The sequence below is a fragment of the Neofelis nebulosa genome, chromosome 2 (assembly GCF_028018385.1).
Source record: "Neofelis nebulosa isolate mNeoNeb1 chromosome 2, mNeoNeb1.pri, whole genome shotgun sequence".
Classification (NCBI taxonomy): Eukaryota; Metazoa; Chordata; class Mammalia; order Carnivora; family Felidae; genus Neofelis; species Neofelis nebulosa.
The window spans coordinates 73,105,476-73,124,620 of NC_080783.1; the positions used below are offsets into that span (position 1 = coordinate 73,105,476).

The 19,145-nt window shown below is 32.7% G+C and overlaps 1 protein-coding gene across 20 annotated transcripts in view; it reads left to right on the top strand.

Moving 5' to 3' along the window:
- BAZ2B (bromodomain adjacent to zinc finger domain 2B) overlaps positions 1-19,145 on the top strand; it is a 321,736-nt gene that overhangs the window by 247,155 nt on the left and 55,436 nt on the right. For 11 of the 20 annotated variants that reach the window (XM_058694256.1, XM_058694274.1, XM_058694265.1 and 8 more), the window contains 7 exons: positions 3,688-3,780; positions 3,895-3,956; positions 8,384-8,449; positions 10,114-10,179; positions 11,594-11,638; positions 11,882-11,914; positions 13,152-13,217. In XM_058694256.1, the coding sequence (XP_058550239.1) occupies positions 3,688-3,780; positions 3,895-3,956; positions 8,384-8,449; positions 10,114-10,179; positions 11,594-11,638; positions 11,882-11,914; positions 13,152-13,217 (431 nt within the window). The remainder of the gene's footprint in view (positions 1-3,687; positions 3,781-3,894; positions 3,957-8,383; positions 8,450-10,113; positions 10,180-11,593; positions 11,639-11,881; positions 11,915-13,151; positions 13,218-19,145) is intronic. The other 9 variants (XM_058694238.1, XM_058694318.1, XM_058694356.1 and 6 more) reach the window with 2 other exon arrangements.

Consider the following 19,145-nt stretch of genomic DNA (forward strand, 5'->3'; position numbering starts at 1 on the left):
CCCAAGGTCAGGAGTCACATGCTATTCTGACTGAGCCAGTCAGGAGCCCCAAGAGTGAAAATTTTTTATGTTATTTTATTTGGTTTCTGTTATGATTTTTATCTCCCCTAAATAGTTATTAGTGAACGTTGATAAAAAGTTAATATATTAAGAGATACAGCTATAAATGATGGGTTTTTAAAATTAACATTGTCAATAAACCACTGACTCTTCTGATGAATGTATAAGTGATGAGTGTGCATTATTTGCATAAAATAAGAAAGCTTGAAATTAACGGATACCCAAAGCATGGGCTCTTCATGCATGTCTTGAATATCTACTGCAAATACTATTAATACTTAGTATCTAAAATGGCAGCTTTATATATGGAAAATTAACTAAATTTTATTTTAAGAAAATAAAAGGCAATTATTTAACTTTTACCCAAATTTTTTTTTCTCCCTTGAGATTTCAAATTGGTTTGTATTCTGTTACATAAGTCTCCCTTGTATTATGTTGCATTTTGCAAATTCTGTTACCTTTCACAAGATGATGTATATGTTTTTTCCTCAACATGTATATAAATGTTAAATATTTAAAAGTAAATTATTAATATTTACCAGCATATATGGTAAAATATGCATATTTTTTTCTTGGGAAGAAAGGAATGAATCACTTTATCACTCCTTTTATTTCTGAAAGGCTTCTACATTAACAGGTTGAGGGGGTTATTTGAAGGTATTCTAGAAGTTTCTGTCATATTATCCTACTAGGCCTCACCTAAACTGAAATACTGGACTTAATTTGAAGTAAAGTTCAGAACAGCAAAAGTAAATGCAAATTTTGAATGTACACCCAAGCATTATGACATGAGAGTTCTCTAATTTCTCTAGAAAATAAAGATAAGAATCTGGCAGTTTTGATATGAAAAGGACTATTGACCTAATAAAGAAACCTGCCAAAACTATTAATACTTTAAATTTTCTAAGATATGAAATAGTACCTCTCCCTTTCATATGTCATAGAATCTGAGATGCCATAGTCATTGCAATGTACCATTATTTCAAGATGTACCACTACAAAAGCAAAGTACTGCCAATTGTCACACATATTCTGATTTTAGAGTGTGTTTAAAAATTGCATCTTAGGGGCGCCTGGGTGGCGCAGTCGGTTAAGCGTCCGACTTCAGCCAGGTCACGATCTCGCGGTCCGTGAGTTCGAGCCCCGCGTCAGGCTCTGGGCTGATGGCTCGGAGCCTGGAGCCTGTTTCCGATTCTGTGTCTCCCTCTCTCTCTGTCCCTCCCCCGTTCATGCTCTGTCTCTCTCTGTCCCAAAAATAAATAAATAAACGTTGAAAAAAAAAAAATTAAAAAATTGCATCTTAGAACCAAAGAAATGTGGTGTATCTAAAATATTCCTAATTCTGTGTGAAAATAAACTATTTCAAAAGTAAACTTTTATCTTTAAATGGATAGGTAATTTCTTAATCCTTAAAAGATCTTTTTCAAATTAATATTTCAAAAGTTATTTATGAGTTATTGGAGGATTGGAGATATATTTTAGCATCATCTTCCATTAACCCTTCCAGTTTACTAGATAAAGTTAGACCCTTTACATCCCCTCCCCTGTTTTAAAGTCTTATTAATAGAAAATCAACCATAGTAACCAATGTCACTTCTGCTGTTACAGGACAGAGGGTTAAGTTCTTACCTAAAATCTCAAGGCACTCAACTTTTCTTAAAGGTTTTTAGAACTAGGATCATAAAGACTGTGAAGTCAGAAAGACTTGGGTTTATATCTTGGCTTTGTTATTTAACCTTTGTGAGCCTTAGTTATTTCTTTTGTAAACTGGGCATAATGTTGCCTATCTCATAATATTGTTATGAAGATCAAATAAGTTTATGTAAATTTAATACAGCAGTTCAATAAATGGTGGAAAAAATTAGAACTCAAGTAATTAATATTCATTATTCAATATAATATATAGATTTCTTAAAACTTATCTGCTACAAAGTTTAAAATAATGTCTAATGTAAGGTGGTATTTTATGAGTGATACTATGATACAGCACTTTATTATTTATTTATTTATTTATTTTTAATGTTTATTTATTTTTGAGACAGAGAGAGACAGAGCATGAACGGGGAAGGGTCAGAGAGAGAGAGGGAGACACAAAATCTGAAACAGGCTCCAGGCTCTGAGCTGTCAGCACAGAGCCCAATGCGGGGCCCGAACTCACGAACCGCGAGATCATGACCTGAGCCCAAGTTGGATGCTCAACCGACTGAGCCACCCAGGTGCCCCATACAGCACTTTTATAGTTAAAAATATGCTAACCAGGTTTGCCAGCAGAAGAAAGCATGACATGCTTTCCATGTCAGTTACCTGTTGCCATAGTAATGTTGGAAAACAACCAACCACACAATTTCAGTGATTTATAACACTAAGCATTAATTGTTGTGCAGATCAAAGCAGCTGGAGGTAAGTTAGGCAGCTCTGCTGATCTTGGCTGGGTGTTTTCACACACATGAAGTCCTCTGACTCCATGTGTCCCAACCTTCAGCAGCCTCGCCCAATCATGTCTTTATAGTAAAGGGCAAGCAAGGCACAAGCGAAGAAATAGAAATAGTACAAGTATATTTTCAACCTTCTTTGTGTATCACAACTGCTAACATCCTATTAGCTAGTGAAGATCACATGTCTGAACTCAGAATCAAGGGACAAGAAGATAAATATATGTCACCTCTTGATGAGAGGAACTGCAAAGTCACATTGCAGATGACTTGGAAGAAAGAAGAATGAATAGTTGGGGCCACTCCACTATATAGACTGACTATAGATGTCAGTCTATCCCAGTTTCATGCATTTGTCCTTAAAAATTATGAGAACTAAGTTGTCTTTAAAACTCCTTGACCGGGGCCCCTGGGTGGCTCAGTCGGTTGAGCGGCCAACTTCGGCTCAGGTCATGATCTCGCGGTCCGTGAGTTCGAGCCCCGCGTCGGGCTCTGTGCTGACAGCTCAGAGCCTGGAGCCTGTTTCAGATTCTGTGTCTCCCTCTCTCTGACCCTCCCCCGTTCATGCTCTGTCTCTCTCTGTCTCAAAAATAAATAAACATTAAAAAAAAATTTTTTAAATAAAAAAATAAATAAAACTCCTTGACATTCTGTACTCTTTATTTAGGAGATTTAGACCCTCTTCTTCATAAATGAAAATGTCACTGGATTCAGAAACTACCATTTATATAGCTGATTGTGATACTGAGTTTTGGAGGCTTTGCATTTGTTCTATTTTGAGTCCTTTTTCCTTTTCATGTATTTTGTTATTTTTAAGACCAAAGCTAAAGCACTATTTTTGCATACTAGCTACTACTTTCCTACGAAGTGGGGATTACACAAAATGTGAAAAAAAAAAAAACAAACCCAAAAACCGATGTGCTCAGATTACCCTTTGTGAAGAGAATTAAAAGAAGTATCATTTTTGTGTAGTTCTGTGTGTGGGATCTTCTTTGGTGAAATAATTTAGCAGTTTCTAGGGGAAATAAACATGAAATTTGCTGCCACACCATTCTCTCAGTTGGTATCTAACCTTAGGCGATTTTCTTAAAAATTATGTCCTTCATGACGATACCAGTTTCACACAGTCATTGTTTCTAGGTTAACAGTTATGTCAAGTTGTTAATAATATTTTTTGAAATGTTGTGTTTTTCAGAAATAGCCAGACAAGCAGCGCAAATAAAGCTTTTGAGAAAACTTCAAAAGCAGGAACAGGCTCGGGTTGCCAAAGAAGCTAAAAAACAACAAGGTAGGTGATTTAAATGAAAACATAAACATCAAGAGTGAGTGTTGGGGAATTCATAAGAAGTTTCTCCTCTTTGTTTCCTTGCTGATAATATCTGTGCTTCGGTTTTTACCACAGCAATAATGGCTGCTGAGGAGAAGAGAAAGCAAAAAGAACAAATAAAGATTATGAAACAACAGGTACGTTTATGCATTAGAACTGATTTTTAAAGCACAAGTGTTATATTGAGGCTTTATTGGCATATGTAGATATGTACATTATTTTCATCTTGATTTCTGAAATAACCACATTTCACATTAATATTATGGATCTTACTTAGAAAGTTGTCATCTTGCATTAATTAAAATTCACCTCATTTTTGAACCAAGTCTCATACTTCCAAGTTTTTAAAGCTTACCAAATAGTAGATTTGTATAAGTATTTTTAATATCCTGATAGACTTTGAATATAGGTTGACATCTGAACAGCTTTCAAACTTTTAAAATTAATTATCAATAAATGAAGGCTATTGCTTCAATGTTTAGATTTTAGTAAGAGAAGCTTCTTCTTCTGAAATACATAAAATATACATAGAAAGTTAAATTCAAGTTTATAGAATAAGGTTTGTGTCCACTGCTTCTGAATGCTTAAATATTCTTAGTGCAAAAAAAAAAAAAAAAAACACAAAAAAAATAAAACCAAGAATGCACTATTTCAACATATCCAACATTCTATCTTCTATCTATAATCTCTCTCCCCTATGTAGTTTTCAAAATTAAGTACAGGTAGGTGAAATGATTTTTAAATTTTTATAAGTGAATTAAGAATTCATGCAATGGCATGACAAGATATTGAGCATTTAAGATGTGAGGGTGTGAGCTACTCTCCCATCTCCATGTATTCGTATAATCATTAAAGCAGAAAGGAAATGAGGGAACTACTATTCATTTAATATTTTGAACAGCAAGTAGTTTTTTCTGAGTATGAAACGAAGTAAATTGTGTTATTATATAAATAGCTGCTAAATAAATGGCTTGGGTTGGATGTGATGTGGGATTAGAGAGAGTTGATGTGGAATGGGGAGTCAGAACTTAGTCTGTAGTCAGGCAGCCAAGAGTTGAATATGGGCTCTGCTGCTTAATATTTTTGTCATCTTAGATGAATTATCCTCTTTGTCTCTATTTCCTCCATGGTAAAAGGAAATAACCTCATTATCTAATGATTAAACGAGATCTTGGAATGTAGCGTATATACCACAATGCCTGGCACAAACAGATGTTCACTTTTTAAGAGACAGATAGCAAACACCAGACTATATGGTATACTCCTCACTGTAATGTGGTCAATTGTAAACTCAGATTCATTCCTTAGTTTGTTGATTGTGACTGCTAAAGGCACTGTATATATATATATATATATATATATATATATATATATATATATATATATATATATATATATCAAAATAACATAAATATTTATTGTATATTCCATGTATATGTAAAAATAGTCTATATTTTATTTTAAGTGAAATACTAATTTTTTACAGCTTATCCTATTTCCTAATGCCTAGAGACGCACCAGATTTCATCAGCCTCTGAAGTTCAGTTTTGTGTTCCTAAGCTCTTAAAGTGGCTACACCTTAAGCCTACATAGTTTTTGCTGCTCATCAAAAAAGCATTGGGGTCCCAAGGTTCCAGCAACATGAATACAAATGAACTAATCTTAGATATTCATCAAGATATTTGTCTGAGGCTAGTCTTTTAATACCACTTGACTTATTCGTTGTTGCCAACAGGGTGAATCAAAGTCTAGCATGGGTTTACTCACATAGTCACAATGCCTATTTTAAAGTCAGCATTAGATCTAGGATTAAATGGTATCACATGCTTCTTATCGTCTGGATTCTTTATTCCACCTAGTAGGCCCCTATATATCAGCATATAGTCCTCAAAGCAATTTTCAAGAGACTTGCAGAAGCATTATTATGAAGCAGAAGGAGCAAAAGCATTGGAATCTAACCAGGTCTCTATATTTAGTATTTGATGTTAGGCAAAATATTTACCCTCCAGCAATTTCAATTTTCTCTTAGGTTAAAAAAAAAAAAAAAAAAGATAACCTCAACTCCTGTGTTTTTGTTTTTGTTTTTTTAAAATATTTTTACATTTATTTATTTTTGAAAGACAGAGAGAGAGAGAGTGAGCAGGGGAGAGGGAGAGAGAGGGTGACAAAGAATTTGAATCAGGATCCAGACTCTGAGTTGTCATCCCAGAGCCCAATGTGGGGCTCGAACCCATGAACCGTGAGATCATGACCTGAGCAGAAGTCAGATGCTTAACTGACCAAGTCACCCAGGCGCCCCGTTGTTTTTTGTTTGTTTGTTTTTGTGGGTGTTTAAAAATTTTTTTTAACGTTTATTCATTTTTGAGACAGAGAGACAGAGCATGAATGGGGGAGGGTCAGAGAGAGGGAGACACAGAATCCAAAACAGGCTCCAGGCTCTGATCTGTCAGCACAGAGCCTGACGCGGGGCTCAAACTCACGGACCACAAGATCATGACCTGAGCCAAAGTCAGCCGCTCAACCGACTGAGCCACCCAGGCTCCCCATGTGGTTTTTTTTTTTCAATGATCATTAAGATATTTTAAGTAAAGTGCCCAGTTCAGTGATTGGGTACTCAATATTATAAGGTGAACTTATAATAATTTATAAACAAGGTTTATCTCTGCTAATGCTAATGACAGCACTACCAAATATATGTACATATATATGAATCACTTGGACAGCTAAGATAAAGCTCTGAGTTGAACTTAAGCCCAAGATTCCATACCTATCTCTGTGCCTAAGAAAATAATAAATCACTTTTGCCGACTTGAGAATATACCATTTTATAACCTTATGATTAACAAGAGCACGAAAATTAAATCACAAGTGTGCTTTACTTGGGTCTCAAGTTCTAAACTAAATAAATATATCAAGTGTGGATCAAGTACAGCCTTCTCTAAGACTGGAATGAAATAAAAGATACTCTTGGGTTTTTATGTTTGGCAAGCTATAATTAATATTCAATACCAAGTAGGATCACCAAAAACAAAATTATGGAATGTGATCGATCAGTCTTCTAAAATCAGAACAGTAATTTCAGAAATCTCCTTTTCCTGCAGTAGAGAGCCCTGCAGGGAATCAATAACATTAGTATGAGGAAAAACAGCAGTAAGTTTAAAAACATGTTAAAGCAGCCATTCACAACTATGTGGATGGAACTAGAGGGTATTATGCTAAGCGAAATTAGAGAAAGACAAAAATCATATGACTTCACTCATATGAGGGGTTTAAGAGACAAAACAGGTGAACATAAGGGAAGGGTAACAAAAATAATATAAAAACAGGGAAGGGGACAAAACAGAAGAGACTCATAAATATGGAGAACAAACTGAGGGTTACTGGAGGGGTTGTGGGAGGGGGGATGGGCTAAATGGGTAAGGGGCATTAAGGAATCTACTCCTGAAATCATTGTTGCACTATGCTAACTTGGACATAAGTTAAAAAAATAAATTAAATAAAATTTTTTAAAAAAGAAAAGAAATTTAATAAAAAAACAACATGTTAAAGCATAGCTTCAAAAGGTACACTAGCATCTGGAGATAGGAGTAGGTATTGTAATAGAAAGCAGTGTAAAATGGGTTGGTTCTAGAAATCCTAGGAACAGTGCAATTTGCAAGCAGGACAGTTGGGGTTGGTGGGGTTTTTTTTTTGGGTTTTTTTGGGTTTTTTTAAACTACGTATTCTTATCAGTGCCAATTTGGGAATTTCAAAGGGATTTATGAACATGAAATTGTTAACAATGTGCTTATAGCATATGGCATCATTTTTAAATCAGCTATAAAATTCTTATCAAAATTTACATGATCACTGAATTCTAAAACAATAACTAGAACATTAAATTTAGGCAATGTGAATACCTAGTATGTTGTGTGAATTATTCCTTACAATGTTAAATTGTAGTTGACCCATTTTAAAATAATGTTAGATTACTGCTGAATTTAGCTTATTGTAATGTGATGTTATGTTATTCACTATGTGAAATAAGAAATTATGGTATGGAAAAAATTGTTAATCTATTACAATTGTATAGCACTATACACTTTTTTAAGAATCGTAATTTTGTCATGACATAGTGCGTAAAGGGTAAGCACTTCTCCCTGTTTTATACAAGAGTAGTTATATGTTCAAGATCATGTAATGAATGACAGTAACTCAGAACTAGCTTTAAGTTTTCTGATTCCTGATGTATTATTTTTTCTGATCATTCTGACCTATATTTATTTCAAAGTAGGTATTACTTATGCTTGCAAACAGGCTAAATGAGTTTAATTACCTTGGTTTACCTGGCTTCTATATACTTAGTTAGAATTTGTATTTTATAAATTGTTTTGAGAAATTTTGTAAAATCCTATTAAGTAAGACATGAATATATATATATATGATGCTAAGCTAAATCATTAAGTTTTAGATCCAGCATGGGCAACCTTTGGTAAATGTGTACTTACCTTAAATTAATTTCATTCCGCTTAAATGTGTTCATCTACATATTTATTGTCTTAAATTATCATAACTTTTTCTACAGGAAAAAATTAAAAGAATACAACAAATCAGAATGGAAAAAGAACTTCGAGCCCAGCAAATTCTAGAGGTAGAGCTCTTAAATTTGATATAATATATCTTAAAGTTTGCAAAAATAAAAATTTTACCCACATAGTCTCTCACTCATACAAATTAATACATTCATCAGAAATTCTCTTTAAAAGTAACGCAGAGTAAGATCTTATCTGAACCTTATTTAAGTAGCAAGCTAATCTAATCCTAATTAGTCTAATAAAAACCCAGAAAATAAGACAAAATAAAGAGGAAACCTCTGAGCAGACAATATAGTTGTCATAAAGTTCATGTGCTAAAATTCATATTCTTTACTTTTAGAAAACTCATTAGGACATATAGTTAGATACTTATTTTTAATTTAGAAATAAAACATTACAAAAGTAAAAGTAAATTTTAAATGTAGAAACAGTTTAACTAGCTTGATTTTCTGGTTTCTAATATATCCTTCCCCTGAAGCTACTGGAATAGGGCTAAAGACATATGTTGGCAACAGCAGAAGTAATAGCCAAAAGACAGCAAGGGAAAAATGCAGCAAAACTCCAACCCGCATATATAGGAATTCAAAAACCTAGCAACAGCATGTAATTTTTAGTTGAATAGCAAGCAATTTTCAACACCTTAGTGGCCAAAATACATTACTCTATTGAACTGTGTAGTATAATAACTGATGTTCAGAACAATTGTCCTGAGTCATCAAGAAAAAGCTAAATTATGTTTAGTGGTACTATGTCTAAACAGGCATAGGTCTCAAAATTATTTTCATCCATAATTGTAAAAATAAACTTTTAATGTTTAAAATTATTATAACCTCTCAGCTATTCAGAAAACTATTGCTATGTAAAACAATTCTGAGGACCCCAGATAATTGAGGTTTTCTGTTTGTTTTTTTCCATCCAGAAATATACAGATATTTCCTTACTGCCTTCAAATTAATTTTAAAACCTCCCAAATAGTAAATATGCTTATCTTAAAGTAAACTGATAATAACTAGTGGATAGTTATAAAACTACAAGATAGTTAAAGACTTTAAGATTGTGAAGCTCAAATTTGATGGCACAATCTTAATAATCAAAATATGCTTCATGAAATATGTTTCCATCCTATTTAAAAAAAAAAACCTTTAATTAACCACATTGCACAGCTAGGGAAAATGAGATTCAATGTGTCATTTAAATCATCTGAGGAACAGATTTATCTCATTTCAAGTGTTGAAGAAGTTTCAAATAAAGTGGATGGACATGTGCATTTTTATGTTACTGATTTATTCATTAAGTAACTTTTTTATCAGTTAAAATCCACCCCATTTTCTAAACTTTCTACAGCAATCATGTTTTACTTTTAAAAACTATAAAAAAGACAATACATGCTACAAAATGGTTTTTTCTGTGTTTAAGTGTTAAGTTAAAATAACATCAATGCTTAGTTATTTCAGACTTTTAACAGAGTTTGAAGAGGAAAAGCTGACATACTTTTATACATTTTAAAACTTTTTGTATATCTTAATGCTAATTATACATTAAAAATGAGATTAGTATGTTAAATGTAATGTTAACTGGTGGGGGGGTATGTAATTGTCTACATATATGTTACATATTGTTTTGTACCTGTGAGGCATGTAACTCCATTTTTAAGTCTGAGATTATTTTCAAGTTGTAGTGGTGCTATTGCATGACTTTGAGACCTGTTTTGCATGCACAGGCTAAAAAGAAAAAGAAGGAAGAAGCAGCAAATGCCAAATTATTGGAGGCCGAAAAACGAATAAAGGTTAGTTTAGATGAGAACCAGAGTTTTTATTTTTCAAAAATAAAAACTATACGCTATTACACCAGTATTAATTATACAAAAATAATAGCTCTCCTCAAAATAATTATCTTAAAATGTTTAGCACAGATACAATATGTGTATAATGTGTGCTTTTATTGTATGTATATTGTATGTATGTTTTTTTATTTCCTTATACAGGTTTTATGTGATGCTTTGAGCTCTTACTTAAGTAGCAAACATCAAATCAGAAATGCAAACTATTACATAATACCTGTATATAGTTTTGCTGAATCAGAATGATCTTCCCAAAGCTATTTTGTGTTGTTGATGTTTATGTTTTAAATTGTGTTCCAAATCTGATTCTCTACTTAGATTACAAGTTTATCTTGGTTAATATCCAGCAACTATTTTAACTATTAAAAAGTGAGAAGCCTACAGAAATAAAAATCTAATTTTAGCAACTGTTACTTACCAATAATAAAATTAGCCATTGTTAATTACTATAATGTTTTGGTTTTGATTTTCTGTTGTCAAGCATTAGAGAGTTGAACGCCACCCCCCCCCCCCCGCCGCAACCCTCCCCAAGACACACATACAAACATACACATTACACCCCTCACCTTCCACTTTTTCTCATAATTGATTACTGAAAGGACTGCTGAGTGAAATGAGGCCCTACTGGTTCCAGGAGCAGACACAATTATATCTTATAAAGCCAGGGAACTATTTGTTACCTTTTCTACATGGACTCTGTTACTTTTTTCTTTAGAAAAAAGATATTAATATCATGTAGATTTTTACCTTTATAAGAATATTTAAATTGATGATATTCATAGAATGTTTGCATTAAGCCTGACCCCCTTGGGGTAGTGCCCTGCATTATAGCTGAGCATGAAAATCTGAAACTGATCTCTTAGTCTCTTGTTACTTTCATAAATAGATAGTGTATAGAAATGATATAGATGCTTTTAATTATAGAGTATATTTGGGAATTTATGTTCCGAATGGACAGAGTTCTAATCAGCTGGATTTGAAGGTTGCACTACATAATGTATTAAAGTAATTTTAAAAGTCCACGTGCCAGTTGTATCTTATATGATCTGACCATCTAGCTAATCAGTTCAGTGAATATGCTATTGAAATGTGCTATTAGGTTATTGTATTTTAAGTTTAAATGGCTACTGAATAATATCCTTGCTAATAATAATATCCTTGCTTGTCATATAATCTTTCTGTATTATGTAGAACCATATGAAATTGCCACCACATAAGTAAAAAATGATTAAATATTTGCAATTTCATATGGTTTGACCTAAGGGAGGACTATAGAACCTCAGAAGAGAAACTTTTAATATTTGTACTGTGTTCTAAATCTTCCCTAAAAATTGCATATTAAAAGTTTCTTATTTTTAAGGAAAAAGAAATGAGAAGACAACAAGCCGTTCTTCTGAAGCATCAGGTCTGTATACACACAGTTATGCAATTGTCAAAATGTACATTTTGTGATTTTTCTTAAATCTGATTTGGGGACAATCTTCAAAATATTTTCTTAAAAATTTCCAATTTAATTCCTGCTTAAGTTTTTCCTTCATCTTACAGTTTATTGCCTTGCTTTGGTATTGGTGTCTTTTGGGGGGTTAAAAATTGGTTTCATGACTCTGTGATTTCTGTTTCATAATGTTGTGCCAACTCTTTCTACCAGGAGTTGGAGAGGCATAGACTAGATATGGTATGGGTATGTTTATTTTTGTACATCTAACACCGCATTGTGATTTGGTTGTGATATGGTTGTCATAGCAATGCATAAAGTGTAGCACTGGCTGCTGTCATATTACATACTGCTGCATGGCTTTACAGCACAGTGCATTGCATACATCTGCTTGTCTGTCTATAAAGAAGTATGATACATCTCCAGGATTTTTAATTGATTTGTGCAAGCCTTATATAAGGCTGCTGTCTAAAAATTTACATTACTGATGTCACAATGAAAGTTGGATCATTATACAATTAGATGTGATAATGACCCATATTCTCCCATCAATTCTAGATGCAAAACTGCCATTGAATACAATGGGAATTTTGAGTTAGGTTGATGAGAGAATATGAAATATATTCTGGTTTGATAGACAAATTTTAGAAATAATTTTAGAAACATCCCTTTGGGGGGACCAAATACTTTTAAACAAAAAGAAATGATTAGATATATAACTATCTGATTTTTTATTTTAAAATAAAATGAGATTATCAAACAAAACTAGTGCTTACCTTGTTTTCATACTGTGCCTTTTAGATTCCATTTATTAGCCCATGGTGCAGCTTTTATGGTCTTACCTAGCGCATCAGGTGGCAGACATCAGTAACCAGGAATACCCCATTTCATTGGTGCTTGTATATGAACCACGACTAGTTTAACTAAATTGGTATAAAAGCTTTAAAAAACTCTTTCTAATTTGTCGGTGGCTTATTGAATTTACAAAATGATAGCGTACTTGAAATAAAAATAACTAATTCTAAAACCATGAAGTGAATGTGATTATAAATTTCTGCCTGATCTAAAAATTTAAAAACAATACAACCTTAGTTTAATTGGCCTCTAGTACATATTTGTGGCTTTTCTAATAGCAGATGTAAGGTAACTGACCTGTTCCAGCCAACCATTATGCTTTTTGTTCTGCCAGCTTTTGAAGGAGCATCACAACTGACCATAAGTAAATCTTGTATGCTTCTGTTTACACTGTCTCCATGTTCATTGCTTTACCTTTTTGCTTTTGATTGTTCTTGTATTTGCTTTCTAAACCTGAACTAAAACATGCACAGACTGGCCATTCTTGTCTTATATTTAGTATTTACTGTGACTTGTCTATAAATGCTAAACATGCTATACTGAGTTTTGTTTTGTTTTGTTTTGTTTTTCCATTTCAAAATCAAACCATTAACTAGAGTTATTTTCCTAATTTTATCTGGCCTAATAGGAACGAGAGAGAAGACGACAACATATGATGCTTATGAAAGCTATGGAAGCTCGTAAAAAAGCAGAAGTAAGTTCATGTTTCTAGAAAAATATTATCTAAGAATAGAACCTATTTTTTCCTAAAGTAATGGTCTTTCTAAATGTGAGTTTCTCAGGACATAGGTTTGTCGCGATTTAATGGCTTTCATAAGCAAACCAAATGTTAAATAATAACTGTTAGAACGTGAAAGAACGTAGGCAGGATTCCGATGTATGTGTTCATTTCCTCGGCTGAGATTTTAATTATCTTTTTTTAATGTAGTGACCGGCATTCGTTTGGATAAAAGTAGTTATTTAATACTGTAACTAGAGTTTCACAAAATTAATATTACAGCATGCCTAAACAAGTCCTGACGCAAACCCTAGTCAGATCAACCGTGGACTTCTGCTTTCAGAATTATTCTTTACTCTTCTATGTGTAAAATTGGACCTAAACTTTCCTTATTTTTTTAAAGGTTTATTTATTTAAGTAATCTCTACAACCATGGTGGGGCTCGAACTCATGACCCCAGGATCAAGAGTCACATGCTCCTCTGACTGAACCAGCCAGGTGCCCCCAAGCACTTTCCTTAAAATAGACGTTTAACAGACAATTCAGAATAAGAAAAGTATTGAAATAAGTCAAGATGAGCTTATTTAGAACATAATAGAAATCAGTTAAAGGTTAAAATATATATTACAAAGGAATGCATTGTATATTAAAGTAGTTAAATAGAGGTATGGCCACTGTATCCAGGGCTTTGGAGTATGAGAGACTCAGATTTCCCATGCCAACTCTGAACCAACTTGCTTTACCTCTTGAGGCTATTCTTTAAAAGTGAGATAATGATACCTACCTCCTAGGATTATAAGATTATCGAGTGAGATAAGCATTTAATAAATGACAATTAATTAAAATGACACTGTTTGATCTAGAAGTTGAGAGGCCTGTATTTCAGTATTTTGTCCTCAGCTCTGGCTTAAACTATCATTATAGATTTCTAATATAGAGAGGCAACATGCCAAGAATAATATACCAAGAATAATATATATTACTTTATAAATATAAAGTACTAATATAAAGCACAATAATGCAAGAAACCTGCCTTCCCTTGTTTTCATTCTTGGTTTCCTCAGTACTCTCTAATGTATTCTCTACAGAGCAGCCAGAGTGATCTTTTCAGAAAGGAAACCAGGTTACATCTTAACACTCTCCAGTGGCTTCTCATTGCCATTGTAATAAAGTCCAAATTCCTCACCATGACAAAGCAGTCCCACATGTTCTGACCTCTCATTCCAACTTTACCTCATACAGTTTGTCTCTTAAGTACTGTATTTCAATCATTTTTGTTTTTTATTCTAGACAAAGGGTTTTTACAAAACATTGCTGTTCTTGCACCAAATATTCGAGTGGTTCTTATTTGCTGTTTGTTTGTTTGTTTATTTATTTATTTATTTATTTTTAATTTACATTTATTTATTTTTGAGAAACAGAGTGAGACAAAGCATGAGTGGGGGAGGGGCAGAGAGAGAAGGAGACACAGAATCTGAAGCAGGCCCCAGGCTCTGAGCAAGCAGTCAGCACAGAGCCTGATGTGGGGCTCGAACCCACGAACTGTGAGATCATGACCTGAGCCTAAGTTCTCATGACCTGAGCCGAAGTCGGACGCTCAACTGACTGAGCCACCCAGGCCCTCCTTATTTGCTGTTTAGTTATAGATCAAATGTTAACTTGTCAAAGAGGCCTTCCTAGAACACCTAATGTTGCCTTTTTTATACCCCCTTTCTGGACCTCCGTTCCATCATCTTACTTATTTTGCACTTGTTTATGGTCTGTTTCCTCCCAGGAGGGTAAGATCTGTGAGGACAGGAATCTTGTCTGTCTTGTCTGCCACTGTATATATTTGTATATGTTTGGAGCTTAGAAAATTATAGTTGAATGAATGAATGAATGAATGAAATAAAAATGAAAGTAGCAGTTAAAAAAAACAGATTGATGATAAAAAAATCATTAAAGAATGAATACATTATTATGTTTTCTGTCAATATAATTCTCTTTATGTAATAACAGTAAAATCTTTTATTTTACTCTAGGTGATTTTCCTTCTTAAAGCTAAACATCCAAAGAACCATTATTTAAAATAGCAATAGAATAACATATATCACAAATAGTCCTTTATTGGAATATATGAGAGAATCCCATAGGTAAAACTGAGCTCCTAAAATGTTGTTATCCTGGGGCACCTGGATGGCTCACTCAGTTAAGCCTCTGACTTTGGCTCAGGTCATGATCTTGCACTCTGAGTTTGAGCCCCACATCAGGCTCTGTGCTGACAGCTCAGAACCTGGAGCCTGCTTCAGATTCTGTCTCCTCTCTCTGCCCCTCCACCTCTCATGCTCTGTCTCTGTCTCTCTCTCTCTCAAAAATAAATAAACATTAGAAAAATTTTTTAAAAATGTTGTTATCCTCTGATAACTATAGACTTGTGAACAAAACTAGATAATTTTACCACTTATTCTGATTTGTTCCTCTACTGAATGATACCTATAGATCTGCGATCAACTAAATATTTTTTTTAATTTCTTAAACTATTATTTTGTGGACAGCATTAGATTAGATACTGCAGGAAAAACAAAATAAATATTAATGATTTTTTTTAGCATATCAGAGAGATAAAACTTTACAGTGTTAACAGTTAAGCATTAACTAGGCATATGTTTTTACTGGCAATCCAAATCTTCGTCACATCTTTACAAGAACTTGCCACCTCAGTGAATATTAACAAAATATTCCTATAGGCACTTGTCCATTTCCTTATTATTACTTAACATGCAAAAGATGTAACTTTAATGCCAATAATGGTCATATCTTGGCTTCATATTCTGTCTCCTATTACCTATATATTTTTTTCCATTTTTAACTATTAAAAGAACAAACTTTTTACAACGTTAAAGTCATATGATACCTAGTCAGGGCCAACTAAAAATTCTCAACTGGAGGGCATCTTGATGGCTCTATCAGGTGAGCGTCCAACTCTTGATTTTAGCTCAGGTCACAATCCCAGGGTCATGGGATCGAGCCTGCCTTGGGCTTTGTGCAAGCAAGGAGCCTGCTTAAGACTGTATCTCTCTGTCTCTCTCTCTCGCTCTCTCTCTCTCTCTCTCTCTCTGCCCCTCTCCCCTGCTTGTAATCTGTCTCTCTAAAATAAAAATATAAATAAATAAATAAATAAATAAATAAATAAATAAATAAAATTTAAGGAAATATTAAAAAAAAATTCTGAACTGGCCAATATGTAACCCTTGATTCTAACATTTAATTATTACATTTAACATTTAATTATTGTGAAGAAATAAAAATATAGAGGATAAACAAAATTGCAAATCCTATGATTAATGTTTAAAGACTTGAGGTTAAAAAAATGAATTTCACCTTGTTATTTAAAAATCTATAACATCTGAAATTATTCCAAGAAATTCCCTATATCCATCAAAGTAAGAAGGTAACACAAACATCACTTTTATGTTTCTCTGTGTACACTACAATGATCTTACTTTTAGATTTAGTATTAACTCAATAAATTTTTACTAAAGTAATCCCAATTTCTATAGATTTTCCTTTATATACATCTGCAATTAGTAAGAATATTCAGACTTCTGTAAATTATCTTACTTGTTATTGCTCTCTTATTAATTTTAAAGGGTCATGAGCATATCATCATAGTTTATAAATATTTTTATAAGAAAATGTAAGAAAGAATAGTCTCATGAATGAAAAAAGGCTTATTTCTTAGTATAATTCAAGTATCATATGAGACCCATCTGCTTTCATTATTACTAAGTACCAGAAAGAGGTTGATTTAAGCAATGTGACAAAGTAGCTCAAAATCTCCTGTTTCATTTATTAAAACTTCACATTATACCAGTCACAAATTTATAAATAATTTACTCATATTAACTGAATAATCAACCGTAGTAATTATTAGTGTCTTTTGTATGTCTCCCTCCAAAAATCAATAAACTACAAAAGGTTGTTAAACATATAGCTATCACAAAATGACTGTGTCAGCACTTTAAGAAACAAAACCATAAAATAGAGTAGTTCAGGTTTCAGAAGTTACCTAATAAACAATTTAAAAGCAGAAAACAATGTATAACCCCTCCCTACCCCCTCCCCACCCATGATTCAAGTCATGAGACTCTTTTATAATCCTATATTTATATTAATCATGAGTTAGTGAAAAATGAAAATAAAAAGTAGAATTGTATATGCAGGTGGGTTTGTTTAAGCAAACCCATTTTTCAGTTGAAGACATTGTAAATATATGGTATAAGTGTATATTATACTTATACAATGTACTTATAATGCACTTTAATTTTAAAGTTAATTAGTCTAAAAACAAATGTGAAATGATTTTATGTTAACTGCACAATAAAATACTAAATGTCATATAACGAATTTAATTTTTGAGAAATTATTATCAACTTTAGATATATTGAAATCTGATTATCTGACTCAAGAATTATTAACAATTTTGATTTTAACTTAGGGGACATTGGTATAACAGAAACTATTCTATACAATAGATACATAATCTAAAGTAAGTATAGACTTTTATGTAATACTGTGGTGGATTTTGAGAAAATACAATAACTGGGAGGTTTTATTCTTTTTAAATATCATTATATTACACATATAAAGTAAAATTACTATTAAAGTATAAAATGTAAGAGTCTCTTCAGTCACATGATTCATAAGTTTTTCATTTGCTTAAACATAAGTTTCATAATATTTTAAATGTAAATTAGTCCCCTTTAAAAAAAAATTACCCTGATTGTTCTACTCACATTCCATGTTACCATAAAACAATATTCTTTTTAATCTTTATATCTGTCTTCTATAAATGGCTTGTATTATTCTTATTTATACTTGTATTCTTCCTGCACCCTGAGGTAAACCTGTGTCTCTTAAATTATATTTATATCTTTGAAACTTAAGTGCAAGTTGCTGTCAAAAGAAATGTATTCTCCCAATTATGCCCCGAACAAACACCTACGAGACCCAGTAGCATCGTAAAATGCAAAAAACATAGGCATCTTTGCAACATGGTCTCTTAAAAATGTCCTATTTTGCAATCTGATAAGTTGTAAAAGTTTACAATAGCAGGTCATTCTACCACATCCATTGTTTGGTTTTTAAACTTCTATAATACTAAAATAGAATAAATTTATTTCATACATTTATTGTGCTACAGATTTCTGTAAATACTGTCATTTATGCCTTGAGAGTCCAGAAAGTAATCTTTTTATGTGAGTAAAAAACTGATTTTGAAATTTTCACCCTATGTATTTTGGGCTATTTAGGATAATCGAAATTTAATGCGTTTGCTATGAAAAGGTGTTTGAACTTTGAAATGAAATTTAAAGGACTTCTTAACTAAGATATCAGTAATATTTTGATACAGAAAATTCTGTTACTATAAGATGAACAAATTAATATTTTATTATACATTATTTATATTCCAAGAATTCATTTACTTCAAGAATTTCTACGTCTAGGGGCACCTGGCTAGTCAGTTAAGCATCTGACTTCGGCTCAGGTCAAGATCTCACAGCTTGTGAGTTCAAGCCCCTCATCGAGTTCTGTGCCTGGAGCCTGCTTCAGATTCTGTGTCTCCCTCTCTCTCTGCCCCTCCCCTGCTCACACTCTGTCTCTCTCTCAAAAATAAATAGACATTAAAAGAAAAAAAAAAAAAAGAATTTCTACATCTAGAAAACTACAGGGGGTAGGAGGATGAAGGCCAAAAAAAATTAAGAGAAACCATACTAATGTTTATCATCATTGACAGTCAATCTAAAATATAGTCAGGAGCTATATTTTTTAGTCATTTGTAGGCAATCTAAGTTATTTCCCTAAAGTCTAACCAAAATGTAAAATACGTTTTACCATTCCTTTCATATTGTGATAGGTGTATTA